Source organism: Apostichopus japonicus, chromosome 22 (assembly GCF_037975245.1).
Source record: "Apostichopus japonicus isolate 1M-3 chromosome 22, ASM3797524v1, whole genome shotgun sequence".
In the NCBI taxonomy this organism is placed as follows: Eukaryota; Metazoa; Echinodermata; class Holothuroidea; order Aspidochirotida; family Stichopodidae; genus Apostichopus; species Apostichopus japonicus.
The window spans coordinates 12,369,609-12,386,138 of record NC_092582.1 but is presented as its reverse complement, the minus strand read 5'-3'; the positions used below and the strand labels follow the sequence as shown (position 1 = coordinate 12,386,138).

Genomic DNA, 16,530 nt, shown 5'->3' with positions numbered 1-16,530 from the left:
CGACTTCCCCAATAATTTTAACCAATATGGAAGGGTAATAAGACGGAAAATGACGGTGTGTTATTGGCATGTGATTTAAAACCGATGAAGGCCTATATGATATGCACATACACATGTTGAACGCGCGCGGAGCGCGCAAAAAAATTTGGTTTTATTTTTCGGGCAAGTCGTTACAGCCCCCAAATCAAATTAGGCTCCTACGCCTATGGAGCGGATCAGTCGTTCGGTAGTTCTAACACATTTACTAATGTCAAAAACTGTGTCATAAAACGACAATTAATCATTACCATGCATACAGAAATTAAACTCGGGAGGAACTCAATAGAAATTTATGTAAGCTTAGATAAAGATAATATACATGTCCTCCCTTACACTGTAGGTTGCCTATATATGTATAACGATCAATTTAATTATATATGCGCCAGTATTACGCGCAAATAAAAACTACCCATGCAAATAATTGCTAACATTTTTTGCGTGCTCCTTCTGGGAGACAGTTTCAACTTTTTCCACAAAAGTGGGAGGGCACGTAGCCACCCCTACCTTTTAATGATTTGTTATTTATTTATTTTTATTGCACCGCCACATATATGAAGTGTACTGAGTATCGGTCGTGTCGAGTCGAGACGAGCAATTATACCTAGTCATCTTCCGGACTCGAGTCGCTATATTATATCTTTTGGATAATTTGGAAAAATCCGTTCTAGTCATTTTCTTTTGAAATTGTATTCACTTGTACCATGACTTCTTTAAATGCTGGTGAGTATTGGCATGGTTTCGACTTTTCAAGTGAAAAAAAAAAAAAATAGACTCCAACACCTAAATGTTTGAATAGTATCACATGCGACTAGCTGATGCGATGTTATGACAAGGCATCTGTGATAATAAGAAATCAATTATCCTTGTAAGAATCATACTCATGTTTCAAACGGAATTCCAAGTTGACACAGCGGAATTCCTTTCTCAAACCCGTTCTTACAATTAATTAGACCGCTATTATAATCTAGCAGACTATATATTACAGCTATATGCGTCGCAACGATCGCTAATAGTGTCGTCTGCTACACTTCCAAGAGAAGAGAAATACCTTAGCAATGCGTAATGTGGGTTCATTCACGCACATATCGTTCACTACCACGGAACAACACTTCACAGATAACCATGAACGAAACAGGACGAACCAGAGAAATGGCCGCCGGTGGAAGCAATTTCATCATCGAAAATGAAGTATTCCAGTTATATATAGCCCACGCTTGTATTAACATATTGAAGATGATATTTGTGGCTTACTATACAGTTTTCAAAAGATTTGCCAACAAGGTAAGGATACTAAGAAACTCTTAAATGAAAACGTCGTCTTTTTGGTTTAGTCTCCGTGTATACACACACACGCACATATTTATATGCATGCACCGTGAACAATCTGAGAACGATTACGTAATAAGTTTCAAGTAGTCTTGTTTATGTGTTATCCGCGGCCGGGTGTTTACGTAAGAGCGCATATATACGTATATATACGTACGTGTAGACTGTTTAAGATTTAAATTTATATACGTATGTCATCGGCGTGTAGCTATATACCTCTGTTCGTTTCTCGTTTCTAACACATATACTAATGTCAAAAAGTGTGTCATTAAACGACAATAAATCATTACCATACAGAAATTAAACTCGGGAGGAACTCAAAAGAAGTTTATGTAAGCTTAGATAAAGATAATATACATGTCCTCCCTTACACTGTAGGTTGGTTATATGTGTATGACGATCAATTTAATTATACATGCGCCAGAATTATGTGCATTTTTTAAGGAACCTTCCCGGTGGTTCTGTTCTATTTAATTTATATGACTTAGTAGCCTACTTGGGTTAATTTATTAATGACCTTTTCGCGGATAACAGTCCCGTTGATAGTTAATATATAAATCATTTCAATCATGTTTACAAAAACTACATTACATCGGTGCACCCACCTACTTGACTTTTGACAAGGGAGTGGGTAGGAAAGAGTGGAGGAAGGAGAGGCTTGATCTCATGGAATAACTAAGTCAGCCCCAATCGGCCCTTTGAAACCGTCTGTGGTTTGGTGAATGGTTAATCAATATGCCGCTTACAATTTTAAGACACGTTATTCGTAAATATTTATACCTTTTCCCATGACATGTATACTTCTTCTAAATAACGGACCAAACTCGCGAGAGGGGAAATATAAAAGGAACATATATATTTAAGAAATTGCATCTAAATAGCTTTGGTAATGCATGTAGGCCCGAAATGATAGTGTCATTCTTCAATGTGACTTAATGTTTTTCCTAGAAAATAGTTAAAGGGGCGTTGGCGGCGGTTCGATTGTGAAAAACAGTTGTCGCTCTTGGGTAGGAATCGTGAATATCAGTGGTTGTAATTTCAAGTTGGTCGAAGTTATACTGAGTTCTCTTTCCCCCACCCACCCCCACTACCACCACCAACCTCGACCACCGTCCATTTGTGCTATGATAACATGCACTTCGAACAACAACTTACCTTGTGATAAGCTGACGGTCACCCTGTATATCCAACGTTAAGGGGAAAAGTGTCCGTTTTATCGTAGAAATGTTGTTTATCTTTATTTTAGACTTTCTCAACCAAAGAAGATTACGAAGGGTTTGCTGCAACTATGGAAAAAGATGACGTTAAGAAGAAACTCGCCGAATGTAACCCGGAAGTAGAAAGAGTTAGGAGGTTTGTTTACTTATGTCCTTATATTAATACTGTGCTCGCACTCCCCAGTTTCCCTTAAATGTAATAGGCTCTTATTAGGCGCTGGACGATGCAGTGTAGGGGTCTTCACCTCCCCCTCCCTCCCCCCTTTTTAACATTACACAATTAAAAAAGTTGTACAGTTTATTGTACAACATAACGTGTTGATAATTCTCATTTATATTGTAAATATGCCGCAAGAATGCACGCTTTGACTTGCTCATTCTTTGTTCTCCGTGAGGATGGTTACAACCCCCCCCCCCTCCTCTGCCCCTACATTGGAGTAGGGTACCTGTGTTTCAAGTCGTACCATACAAAAATGTATTGCACTCGGTATGTAACTGAATATGCTAACAGAGAAAGGTTTTCATTGTACATATTCATTGTACATTTTAGTTTGTATTTCCTTTCAATCAGCTTCCGGGAAGCCGATTAAATAAAACGGGATATTCCATTTCCTTTTGGTATGTGCAAGCTAAGCATCTCCGCAGTTATTCCATCCATGCGTATAGTACTATCGGTGAAGTAATATATTCATATTACAAAGGCCTATTTTACAAAGAATTCATAACACTAGCTGGTGACAAACATCCTATCGGAAATGCATCACTATACATGGTCGCTGACGTCATTACAAGGTAGAACCAATGACGTCCTTACAAAAACACTGTTCCATGATCAGCGACGATCCATTTGTTGCAGTTGGGTGTTTAAACTAAGATCATGTAGATCATGGGTGGGCAACCTACGGCCCGCGGGCCACATGCGGCCCGCCAGTGATTTTTTGTGCGGCCCGTGGGATGTCTCAAGAGAAAGCAAAAAAATCAATCTATTTTTACATCATCACGAAAAACGAGCTAGCTGCTTAGAATTTATCGGCACTAATGATGCTGTCAGGTAGCCTATCATCCCCTTTAATTATCAACTATACTGTGTTGACATTATGTTTTTGTGAATACAGATTAAGTACACACACACACACCTATTGCTTGAAAGTCCTTGGAATCAAAGGTTTGAAATCAACAGCAGGTCGTTGGTTAGGTGCGGCCCAGTCAATTTTTCACTCCTAATATCTGGCCCATTAATTCAAAAAGGTTGCCCACCCCTGAATTGTAGAGTAATATATGTTCCTTTTAGATAAACAGTATACACAATACAGATCGTTCAGCAACCTTTATCCGGGTTCGTGTGTACTATCTGTAGTCCAAGCTTTTCGAAGTTACTGTAATTGATACCTCCCTTAACAATATATTATCACACGGTTATCAAGTATACGATCTTCATGTAAACAGGACTGGGCGGTTGAGAGTGGATCACGTTATTTGGTTGTCGTGGTCACGCACACTATAATCTTCGGTGACTTTTCTTATCATATTCAATTTCCCCATACGTAAAGGATTTGTGGAAATTGCACGATCCCAGACGTGATACTATCCTATTATGTGGGTGCTTACACCAACTGCATTGCGCAATGGTTATTGCGCAACGTGGAGATAGCTTTCGTGTATAAGATTTATCACTACAACTCAAAATTTTGTGTAGTATTGCCGGACATAGCTTATGTGCGGAAGGGTGGGGAGGTGTGTTAGGGGGGGGGGTGGGACAGGTGAGTCGATAAGGGAAGATGTACGTACGTGTGTCTGGTGTGTAAAGTCACAGCCTGCCTATAACAGTAGTCTTACGTAGCTCATTAGAACAGGTAGTAGGAATATGATGTCTTACACATGACTAACATGCACGATTCAATTAAAATTTAGGGTTAGGCTTGCATATACTTGTTTTCTCCTCACGTCTTCTTTAATCACATGCGGTCTGATTATCTGACATTAAACATCACATTCTCTTTTCTGTTGGTGTCTTTTCAGTTGCCATCGCAACGACCTGGAGAATATCCCAGCATTCCTTGTAGTTGGATTACTATATGCCTTGACCAATCCTGGTGTTGATGCTGTCAGTCTACACTTCCGGGTCTTTACTCTCTGTAGAATTATTCACACGATGTCTTATCTCCTTCCATTACCCCAACCCTCGAGGTTCCTCGGTTTCTCGGTTGGAACTCTCAGCATGGTATCAATGGCTATTCAAACGTTGCTAATGGGAAAGTTATAACACTATAAGTTTTCAAACATAAAACGTGGTTCATAAACACTTCTTGAAGGAAACGATTCTGAAATCACTTTAAAACACCTTTTCTTGGCAATTTCACTAAAAACATTGCATAATTACCAATCAACTCAAGATTGCAATAATGAAATTCAAACATCTCTAGACCTGTTTTGATGAACATTAATATGCGAGTTACAACCAATCGGCGATTCCGTTCAAAGAAATTCCGTCGCCCAAACATTATTATTAGCAGCATTGCAAAATGCTTGGACTTTTTCTTCATTCCTTTCAAATGTTACTTCATTGGTATCGGATCTGAATATCGAAGAGTTTGGAAAAGCAATGAAATTCAACTCAACATGCTGCTTTAAGTTGCTCTTGTCTGTGTCCAGAACGTTTTTTCCTATTGTGGAGGTGATTACTTAGCGTTTGTGTGGACTCTGGCTTTAAAATGACCATCAAAATGACTGTATCAAAATGCAGATACCATGCACTTCAAACGTCCTTTTAACTTTTTACTTAAGTCAGATAAATGTAAGATATACTGGTATATGATACAGCTGCTTGATAACATCATCAGACATAGAGCAAGTTATACGAAACAAGAGTATTTCACGCCTGCGTTGCAAAGAAGCACTCAACAGCTCTAACAAACATAACAAACACACATACAAACATAACAAACATACATAACAAACATATATAACAAACGTAACAGAAATAAGTTTGGTTCACACAAACACACACAAACAAACATAACAGAAATAAGTTTGATTCACAACAAATGAGGCTGGGACTTGAATCAGCAGCAAGCTAAATACCTTCAATATATATATATATATATATATATATATATATATATATATATGTATATATATATATATATACATATATATATATATATATATATATATATATATATATATATATATATGTGTATATATATATATACATATATATATGTGTATATATATATATATGTGTATATATATATATATATATATATATATATATATATATATATATATGTATGTATATATATATATATATGAGTTTTGGCCAAGTCGTTTGTAAAACTCTTTTTCTCGCATGCAAACTGTACATGCCTCAGGGTCTGTTTCTGCCTACCACGGATGTGCTTGCCCACTGTATTGTACATGACCGAGGATCTGTCCGATACAAAGTATCTAAAGCGTTGCCACATGCGTTCTCTGGACAGTACAGGAAATAGATACGGGGAAATAGCTTTGCGAAAAAGAAACGTTTATGGCAAGCCATGTGGGACAAACACCGCATAATATATCCGCGTATAAATTCGAATATATACGCGTATTAATTCGAATATATATGTGTTGTACATGTGTAAAGTTTCGCTTTATGAAGCGATCTCGCGAGCCCGCCAAAACATTTATCGTTGGTATTACACAGCAAGAGCGGAAATGTGTTTTCGTGTATATTCTAATTAATCCGTGCATATATTGGATTTAATCCCCATATATATTCTATTTAATACGTGTATATATTCGAATTAATACGTGTATATATTCGAATTAATACGCGGATATATTTGGGCCATATGATTGGCTAATAATATATACGCGTATATATTCCAATTAATACGCATATAAATTACGATTAATACGCTGATATATTATGCAGTGTTTGTCCCACATGGCTTGCCATAAACGTACACTATAGGCTGTTCATACTAGGATCCTAACAAGACTACGCAAACAGTTGGACATGAATTGGTAATATACGTTATAACGCCATCACTTTTGGCTGACGGGTCTCTCTTTGCTGTTAAGTTAACGACCGAGAATTCTTGTGAACTTAGTGACTCATACCAATATTATCACTTCGTGGCAATGATCTCACAGCTTCTCCCCCCCCCCCCCCCCCCGATGGCCATCTAGAATAATTTTAGTTACTTATTTTAGACCTGTAGTTGATCTGAAATTGTCTCTGTATATAGTACAATCATGATACATTATTTTTAAGGCCAGTTGGCGGACTAGGGAGGGTAGGATGGTGATATGGATTGTGTCGTTTCCAAAAGAGAATCACATTGTTTATTCAATTGTAAACTGTTGCTTATAACCTGATTGTATAAGAAGTTAGGAAGCTTCCAGTTTTTACAACAGCTCGTCAATAAACCTTTCTATACTGCTAATTTCTTCTTTATGTATTTGTCATTCTACTTGTGTTTAAAGCTCCACGGACACCTATGAACAACATTGTCCTAATGACTCTAAGAGGCATTATGGAAATCCATTAAAAGATTGAACAGTTTACAAGTCTATCCTTAATTCTAGTTTGATTTATGAATAACCATTAGCTAATTATGCACATTGATGATGTAAATGGAGTGTCTGTCTAGATTCTTTTCATGTTATTCCTTTGTTTTTAAAACTTCAAGGACATATAATACAAGTTTGTGGCCTAAGGCAATTGTTTGGAATATTGTTTGGTCTTTCTATGAAAAGTGGAACATCAGAATTTTTCAAATGATATATGTGGGCTTGTAATTAGGGGTTAACTAATTAAGGCCTAACATAAGAAATTTTAATGAGCGCTATACTCCACGTCATAGTTTGCACATATCTTAATGAGTTTTCCGTATTTTTCAAAATTTCAAAAGTGTTTATTTTGGAAACGAATGAGCTTTTTTAAAAAAAAAAGTCAACAGATTTTTAATGTGATTATCACATGCAACACATGTACGGAATATGGGGCAAATTGACGAAGTGTCCGTAGTATACTTTAATCCAAGCATCATCTTTTGTTAAAACAAAATCTTCAAGATTTCTAAAAGGTTTTCGTAAAGTTTACGTATAGATCAGTAGATTATCAACCGTTTTAAGTTTTTTTTTATATATAACATCAAGATGTTGTTGTTGCTTCAAAAGAAACTGGTCACTGTGTATGCTAATTGTTAAGCGCAAACGGTTATTGCGCAACGTGCAGATAGCTTTCGTTTATTAGGGTTATCTGACTTTTTTTGGTGTGGTAGTGCCGGACTTAGCTTGTGTGTGCGGAAGGGTGGTGGGTGGGTTCTTTCCTTCTTGTTGTTTGCACTGACTGTCGTGTACCACATTTTGCATTCAGGTATAACACAGAAACGACGGAAAGGCATCGAAGCCTATATACTATAGTTGAAGACTTTACATAGCATACGAAATGGTATGCAAACCTATTCAATTGATTCACAGTTAATGAATACATTGAAAGAAGAGTCCATTCTATAAGACGATGCAGAGGTATAACAGAGCAGGAATGCAGAGGGCAATTAGGTACAACCAAACACATAGTTTAGCTATATATATATATACATATATATATATATATATATATATATATATATGTATATATATATGTATATATATATATATATATATATATATATATATATATATATATATATATATATATATATATATATATATATATATATATATATATATATATATATATATATACAAGAGACGCCGTTCAAACCTATAGAATCTTTCTTCGGGGACAAAATATACCGTTACAAAATATACCGCAAATAATTGAATTGGTAATATACGTTATAGCGCCATCACTTTTGGCTGACAGGCGTCTTTGCTGACCGAGATATATTGTGAACTTAGTGACTCATACCAATATTATCACTTCGTAGCAATGATCTCACTGTCTCACAGCTCCTTTTCCCCCCCGATAAATATTCACAATAGGGACAGTATTGAAGAACTTAGCATGTATGTGTGACCTGATGTGTGACCTGATTTTTAGTCATTGCCGAATTTGCAATCCACGGTCCCCTTCGCAATTTTGTAAGTACGGTAAGAGTGACTCCATAGTTTTACCCTTTCGGGAACCGCCCGGATCATTGCGTTGTGTCTTTGGGCAAGGCACTTCATCCCCTTTGGCTCTCTTGACCAAGGTGTATAAATGGGGACTAACGAGGTAATAAAGTTGTGTGTACCGGTTTGTGGCTGCACCCTATGGGAAGTCCCCCGGGGACACGTGGATGTGGTGCACTGTGGTGCCTCAAGAGAGATTGACTGAATTGTGCACGCTTCGGTGTGTGGGTGTGACACGTTACCAATGACCAGGGATTAAATTGTTAAGTCGTGTGAGAGGGCCTTGGCCTTGAACAAGACTATAAACCTTCAACTTCATTCTGGAAAACACCTTTCGGCATGACACGGTGAAAGTTTCTCTGGACGTACCAGACTCTTGGCTCGTGAAACACAGCCAGAGGGAACCAATGGTTTAAATAGGCCAACGAAACACAGTACGCGTTAGTTGTTAGGGTATATGTAACTCAGCCAAGAATATTGGTATAGAAGCTCAACAATATATTTTTAAGCAACGTTATGATCGACTGGAGCAAAGTCCAAAGAGAACCCACTCAAACAAATTCATTTCTTTTATAGAAACTTGTTGACAACTGTCGGCTGTTGCACAAATATTTGAAGTATATTTTTGTTTAGCGTGGATCTATAAAGTATTACGTCTTTTTATGGAAATACGGTAAACCTTATGGATGAAGAATTTCCTGCGGCGGTATTGAGTGCCTAAAATGTTGTCGATATATCTTGTATCCCAAGTATTTTAAATTCCACTACCCTATATGACAAGTTTTCTTTGAAGGAGTGGAATATTATACCGATAAAATGTAAGATTTCTTTTGAAAGTAAAGTATCTGGCAATGATCCGAGCGTAATAATGACGTCATATGTTTGTGGCAGATATGACGCAACACTTTATGATCTGCAGTTCCTCTTAACGACGATAAGCTTTCTACTATGACTCATCGTCTCCACGATATATAAACCTACATGGGAGTCTTCCCTCTAACCCCCCCCCCAACCCCAACTGCCCTCGCTCATATTGGATTCCCTCTTGCCTTCCCATTTCCTATAGTGTGAGATTTTGACGTGTGCTTAGTCACCAAAAATGACAGTCACTGACTAAAGTCTTGCTTCCAACGTTCTGGTTCAGTTAGTCAATGCCCGTTTATATAAAAACAAGTTTTGATCTTATGAACAACCTTGCCATGTATGGCATGCGCAAAAGGGAGGGGTGTAGGGGACCATGCCATGCATCTTCCCATCAATAGTCCGGGAAATTTGCTTCAATCGGGAATTATTATTTACATTCAATCGGAGAAGAATTAGACAATTGCTGCAGATTTAACCCCGCCTGTCAACCTCACACTAAAAATCAAGAGTATTTTGTTCATACAAGCCTTGCGTTAGAGCTAATCAAATCACCCAACATGGCATTAGGCTTCAACGAACCAGGGCCAGATCCCCTCCTTTGTAAAATCCTTGATTCGCCCCTGGCCCTTCCATAAAGGTTAGAAAGTTATAATCCCCCACCTATATCATATCATCTGACCCCCTTCCTCTCACCCCCCCCCCCATCGTCATTGAAAGCCAAAAAATGTTTCTGATATTCATTGAACCCCTCTAGAGTTGTCATCCACTACTCTCTCCTGTACACTCACATTGACTCATATATTACACTTAATCGTGTTGCTATTCCCCCCACCCCCCAACACCCACCAATCCACCCTTCCCCTCCGTCACCTCACACACAACTTCAGATTAATTTCACAAATGAAGGCAGATTTTTTTACCGGTATTATTTATTTTAAGTCTAGTTATCGGCATCATTTCTAATAATTTCCTTATACGATCAGTGAACTCTGAATATCATAATTAAGTAACAAGGAGAATGATAACATGACAAAAGCAAAATAGCACCGGTGATTTGAATATGTGCTTTAGTTACCCATCGACAAATGTTATGCGTTATCTTTAGACTAAAAAAAAAAATTATAATTACTGAACTCCTGACAAGAAATGTGATACCTTTTAAGAAAAGTCACTGTGACTGTGTGATCATCGTCAAGTGTGTATCACGATTCCTTTCGAGAAAGAACAGATATTGATTTTAGCCAAAAGACCGAGAAGCGATATTATCTGAATACAGTTTGAAGCATGGAATTGTCTCCTATATACGAAACAAAATTGATACTTTTAGTTGATAATAAAAGTGAAAATTGTCTTGGAAAATTATCCGAACAAAGAGAGAGAAGGAGGGAGCAAAACAACTTTTAACCAATACGTTTGTCGTCAACTGATTTACCTGTACTGTTGTCTCCAAGTTTTATGCAAAAATTGTTTTTTCATGAATTGATTCTATGTAATGAAAGCAATCATAACCATATAAGATGTTGTTACGGTTAAACAAAATACACATGGGCGTGTCTATTCTTCTGAGCAGGGATAATATTAGACCTTTTTTATGAATATTCATAATATAATTTACATATGCGTTTTGTTTTGTTTTCTTAATTTCAGTTTCAAAAAAAATTCCTATCAACCATTCATTCACAAATTAGATATGTAAATTTTTAAATAAAAAAAGTACTGAAAATTTTGATAAAATATGTCTTGTCATGCAGTAAACAGAAATTATGACTCAAAAATTTGAAAGCGTCAATCACCAAAATAAAAACGACGAAATGTTTCCAAAGCGTTACCTATATAATTGACTTGCCAGGCGTAGTTAATTGTAAAGAATGCGGTAGATTGGAATATAACTAAGCATTGAACTGTGTAACGAAGTGCGATTAATCCCGGAAATGAAAGGTAAAATTACAATCATAAAGTGGTTAGTCAGGTTAAAGGTCATCAGTAGTTTCATCAGGCCGGAAGGGTGAGGGGATCTGTACACAGGTGTGTGTGTGTGGGGGGGGGGGGGGTAGAGCACCGAGCCCGGGGTCAGTTAGGGGAATATGATATAAAAGCTGTTATCAGTTTCATAATATATTTAAGGAAGAATTCAGACTTCAGAAAGCAGTCCCACAGTGATATAATGTCCCTGGGGGACCGGACCTGGATCTTGACACCTCCCCCCCTGATTAGCCGCCATCGAATGTACTTTTTCTAGAGGCTTTGAGCCTCTTAATTATTTCCAGATACTGAAGTGTACTCTTTCAAGTAGACAATAGGATGTTGTTGGTAAAATGAACATGTATTGAGGGAGCCGTAATCATTCAAAGCAAAAGGATGTTTTTAAGGCAGAAGTAATGATGACCTTTAAGATGAAGTAAAGAGGGCTTATTGTTCCACTTTGCTGGCCTTCAGCTTCTTCAGTGCCTCGATCTTGGAATGGAAGATACTCTTAGCGTTAATTGATCGCTTGGTCTCGTCCTTACCGGCTGCCTCCTCCTGGGAAACAAATGGGGGGAAAAGAGTACGCATATTATGATAAAGAAAAACGGCTTTGAAGGACAAAGTTTCCATGTCTCTTTCACAATGTCACAAACTGATAATTTTTTCTTGTCACTACTAAGTTAATACAATGTATAACGTCACAGAAAATATTGCGCGTATGATTGGTTAATATCATGGATATGATCATGTGTAGTATCTGTTCCCTTTCGAGGGGAATGGTGATGCACACCCGACGATGAGCACACAGTCACAGTCCCGATGCAAGGGGACTGGGGTTGAGAGTGGATCAGTCGTTTGGTAGTTTGGTTTTCGTGCCCAGGTTCTTTGCTGGGCGACTTTTCCTTAAAAAAATATCTGTCATTGACTAACAACAGTATACTAGTACGCTGTACGGCTTCTGATTCTTGAGGCTAATCCTACGCTATTACTTGCATTTATCATCTGAATGTTAATTTTACTCACCTTCATTCTCTGAGCAACTTGAGACAGATGGTTGGTCATCCGGTCATTAGCTCTATGTCTTTGGTTAGCCATCTGCGGATCCTTCATCATACCAAGACGCTGTTTCCTCACAAATTCGGCGATCCTATCATGATGCACGCGCTGAAAAATAGAGGGCAGCATTCTCAAAATAGGTATGTTACATACTAAACTAACAAGAATAAAGAAAAATAGATACAGTATATGTAATTACAAAGACATACATTTTCTTTTTGTATTGCTTTATGGTGGGATGGTGACGGGGCGGGGGGGGGGGGGTATTCCTGTACGTGTGGTGAATTTTGTAAACTTAAACATATAGTTACTTATTTTTTTAGAAATCTTTAAGTACACGTATGACAACTTAGAAGTTTAGCAGAAAAATCATAACAAATGAGAAGAAAGTGTAACTTATACGATCATACACAAAGCAAAATCATCGATTGACTGAGGTAAGTTTAGAAAGAATGGTATTTGTTTTAATAAGTCATTAGTAACGGGTTTTCTACAGACAATTGCTCATCTATGCTCCTGATATTCAAACTGTATTGCTTGGTGACTATACCCTTACTTTCATCTCAGTTATCTTGGCGATCATCAAGTGGCCAATTTTGTGGACTGGGATAATATGCCTTCTGCAGGAGAGGGTATGGGGAGGTATTCCACCTCACATTTCAGAAATTTTGTATATGATTAAGGATTGGTCAGTTGCAGAATTATGTTATATTTTGAAACTTTTGACGCAATTCATGTTCAAGAGTTTTCCACATTCTTTTCTGCCCCACAAATATCGGCATTTATGTTTTCACTGGATTTTTTTTTTTTTTTGGCGATCCTCCAAAATAATGTAAGGATCCTTAAAAGGGGTCACGAATCCCATTTTGAATCCCAGGGAACAAAAGCAAATTACTTCAACAATAATGTCACAGAATCATTCTGAATGTGAAGAGAAAATACGACTACATCATAAACTGCAACGTTTTGACATTGAGTGAACTAATAATAATAATAATAATCAGCAGTTATTTTTTACGACCACAAATGTGGGAGAAGCCCGCAAGAGCTTATGGATTACAACTTACACGTCGGGTGGCTTCCAATTCAACAGTTTAACTCAAATTTGGATTTTTTTTTCAATTTAGAAAGTCATTTCAGATGGGAAAATCGTAGATTGCTCAAATTGGATGAAAACCCACTTTACTACGACCCGGCCGGGTATCGAACCCGGAACTTTCCGATTGCTAAGTCTCGTTGCTTCAATTGCCACCGCCTTAACCACTCGGCCACAACACCGGTATAATAACATTTGCTATAAAGGCTACACATTGTAAACTAAATTTCAATGTAAACAATATAAAGGAATAAGATTCCCACTAAACTATAGTAATGTCATAAAGATCTTACACCGAATGTCATAGGTCGTACAATTTTGCTGCATTTTTAGAACATTGTGCAGCAAGGGTCATTTTTAACAAATCTGACTTCCAATGAAAGTTTTGCCTTTTATAGTGACGAAAATTATTTCATCCAAAGCTACAACATTATATATTTATACCTTTCCGTAATACTCGACATTAGAAAATAATAGTGGATTTTTTTCCCTTCAAAATCAACTAGAAATGCATTTTTATTGGTTACACTAGCAATTGCTACTTGGCGGGTCTCATACGTTACCCACCAACCCTAACCGAGTACATAGTTATATCAAAAACAGTCTGAAGGTGGGGGGGGGGGGGGGATTTGGGACCTCTGAGGTAAAGCTTTATGCTGATGTCGTAACTTCTGCAAGTGGAGTGTTATTCCAAATCATTGACATGGTTTAAACACAATGGAATACCAAACTTTATTGTAAACTTGAAATTTATCATCACAATGACTTATCTTGTTGATTTTAGTATAAGACAAAATATAAAAGAGCAAACATGACATACCTGTAGAACTAAAAAAAAAACGACTTTGTTTTATGTAGATCTTAAGAAAATATTTGTCTGTTTGAAGTGAGGGATACGTCTATCATAAATTAAGTTCTATGATCTCATACTTCAAAAATAGAACTATGTATCACGTTTGATTAATGTGCCAAGATTATTTGATCAAACCATATTGCAGACGGAATTGACGCAACGATATCGATAAATTAAATTTATTTGCTGGGTTGAAAGGGGAGAAGTACACCCTCACCCCACCCCTACTGTACCCGCGACTGATAATTATAATGATGTGGTTGTGCCATGCAAAGCCCGTGGGAGAGTAGGCTATAGGCCTAGAAGTATGCCCCACCTCCTCCCCTCCCTCTCTCCTCCCCTCCATTCTCCCTCTCCTCCCCCTCTCCTCCCCCTCCCTCCGCTTAACAGAATATATCCATACTCACAAACCGATCCATTACTAATTATCCCAAGATAATTTTACATTGTGGTTATTTCGCGTTTGGAAAAGTGTTAAGTTCAAAGCCAATGCATGATCATCAGGTATTGATTGTCTTTAAATATGCTAGGAGACCAAATAATGGACACGAATAATCCAAACCCTGAACACTGCTCTACTCTGCCGGTAAAAAAAAACGATTGTTCTACTGAAATATCTAAATTTAGTATGGTGATAATTCTGAGCCTTGGAGGAATTAAGTACCTATACTGGCTTAATATACTCTTCTTCACGGTGCATATATGAACACATTTCAACCACAGCTTTACGACTATATATTTTGACAAAATATTGAGAAAAACAATTTAATTCATATCTTCGTCATACAAAACGCTATGAGCTTGTGGTTCTGATGCAAAGATTACGGAAACGTTTCAGTATTTTGTGATCTTAGCATCAACTTCAACCATCGTAATATCCCTTTATGTATCCGAACAAAGTGGCAGTCACATATTGTGACTAGATTCTTTTTCAAATTAGACAACAACAAAAAATCATTTTCTAGGCATTGTCGTTCACTACGATTCTGTTTACATGGGCGGCGGGATAGTGGGGGGGGGGGGGGGTCACATCAGGGGCATGTGCCCATAGCTTCAGTGGTGCCCATGTTTTTGGTATTATGAGTTTGTTCAGCACTCGAATTCATAGTACGGAATGCACGGAGGATTCACTTTTGTCGGAAAGGTTTGGGATAACTTTTTAGTTAGATCAACTCATATGTCCCACTGGCTCTCGATGTTCATGACTCGCAACAACTCCCTGCTCGCACATTATGAACCCTCTCCCATCACCAATATGTAGGCCCACTTCAACCCCTCCCCACCCCCCCCCCCCCAGTATTATAGCCGTTAAGATTTCGTCAACATAAATTATATAGGCCTGTATACCCCGCCCTATCTGTGTACGTGCCGAATCGTTGTATTAACTTAACAACAACTTAGAATAAAGTAAAGTTTTGAAATGATATTATATTATATTGCAAAACCTACCCCTCTCTTTTCTTCATTTGCCACTACAGCAGTCACCACCAGGAGAACCAACAGCAAAGCGAAAAATGTCTTCATTTTGAATGTTTTGGTAGACGGATCTGTTCAAGCGACTTCCTCTAGACAACTGAAACCCGATACTTAGATAAGTTCCCTCAGTATATATGTATATATGACTTATATATGGAGACACGTATGTACACACTCAATACCACACTGTGTCAGGTTCTTATCAATATGTACGCATACGGGTGTTTCCGTTATTTGCTAAGTATAATAAAAAAGACAGTATAAAGACAAGTCTCAATCACACACACAAAAAAAATCGCCAAAAAAAAAAATTCCTGCTACACTTGAGTGGGTCCTTTTTGTACAACTCTTTCTCCCCTTGTGGCGGGCATAAAATAGTAAGTACTGATTGTGTGACACTTTTGACCAAAATTTGAAGTCTTTTCACACTTCTGTAACCTCATAAGATACAATAGGGTCACTGTTGTCACAACCTTACTCCATAACTTGTATTTCTGGTTAATAGGTGTGATTTTTAACGTAGGGGAGGG

The 16,530-nt window shown here is 37.6% G+C and overlaps 2 protein-coding genes across 2 annotated transcripts; one reads left to right on the top strand and one right to left on the bottom strand.

Moving 5' to 3' along the window:
* Positions 1–1,106: 1,106 nt before the first annotated feature.
* Positions 1,107–5,618, top strand: LOC139963794 (microsomal glutathione S-transferase 1-like). Its single transcript, XM_071964951.1, has 3 exons — positions 1,107–1,320; positions 2,612–2,718; positions 4,602–5,618. Exons 1-3 carry the CDS (start codon positions 1,162–1,164, stop codon positions 4,843–4,845), a joined length of 510 nt encoding a protein of 169 aa, XP_071821052.1. The 5' UTR covers positions 1,107–1,161; the 3' UTR covers positions 4,846–5,618.
* Positions 5,619–11,578: 5,960 nt separating this feature from the next.
* Positions 11,579–16,158, bottom strand: LOC139963881 (uncharacterized). The gene is made up of 3 exons (XM_071965089.1): positions 15,974–16,158; positions 12,543–12,683; positions 11,579–12,074 (listed from the first exon to the last, which is right to left on the bottom strand). The coding sequence occupies exons 1-3, from the start codon at positions 16,046–16,048 to the stop codon at positions 11,964–11,966; spliced, it is 327 nt and encodes a 108-aa protein (XP_071821190.1). The 5' UTR covers positions 16,049–16,158; the 3' UTR covers positions 11,579–11,963.
* Between the last annotated feature and the right edge of the window lie 372 nt (positions 16,159–16,530).

What these genes read in the sequence shown, in the direction of transcription:
- LOC139963794 (XM_071964951.1), top strand. Translation starts at nt 1,162, where the DNA reads ATGAACGAAACAGGACGAACCAGAGAAATGGCCGCCGGTGGAAGCAAT. An exon ending in TCAAAAGATTTGCCAACAAG is followed by an intron (nt 1,321 to 2,611) that starts GTAAGGATACTA and finishes TCTTTATTTTAG; the next exon opens with ACTTTCTCAACCAAAGAAGA. An exon ending in GAAGTAGAAAGAGTTAGGAG is followed by an intron (nt 2,719 to 4,601) that starts GTTTGTTTACTT and finishes GTGTCTTTTCAG; the next exon opens with TTGCCATCGCAACGACCTGG.
- LOC139963881 (XM_071965089.1), bottom strand. Translation starts at nt 16,048, where the DNA reads ATGAAGACATTTTTCGCTTTGCTGTTGGTTCTCCTGGTGGTGACTGCT. An exon ending in CAAATGAAGAAAAGAGAGGG is followed by an intron (nt 12,684 to 15,973) that starts GTAGGTTTTGCA and finishes TCTATTTTTCAG; the next exon opens with CGCGTGCATCATGATAGGAT. An exon ending in AAGTTGCTCAGAGAATGAAG is followed by an intron (nt 12,075 to 12,542) that starts GTGAGTAAAATT and finishes TTTGTTTCCCAG; the next exon opens with GAGGAGGCAGCCGGTAAGGA.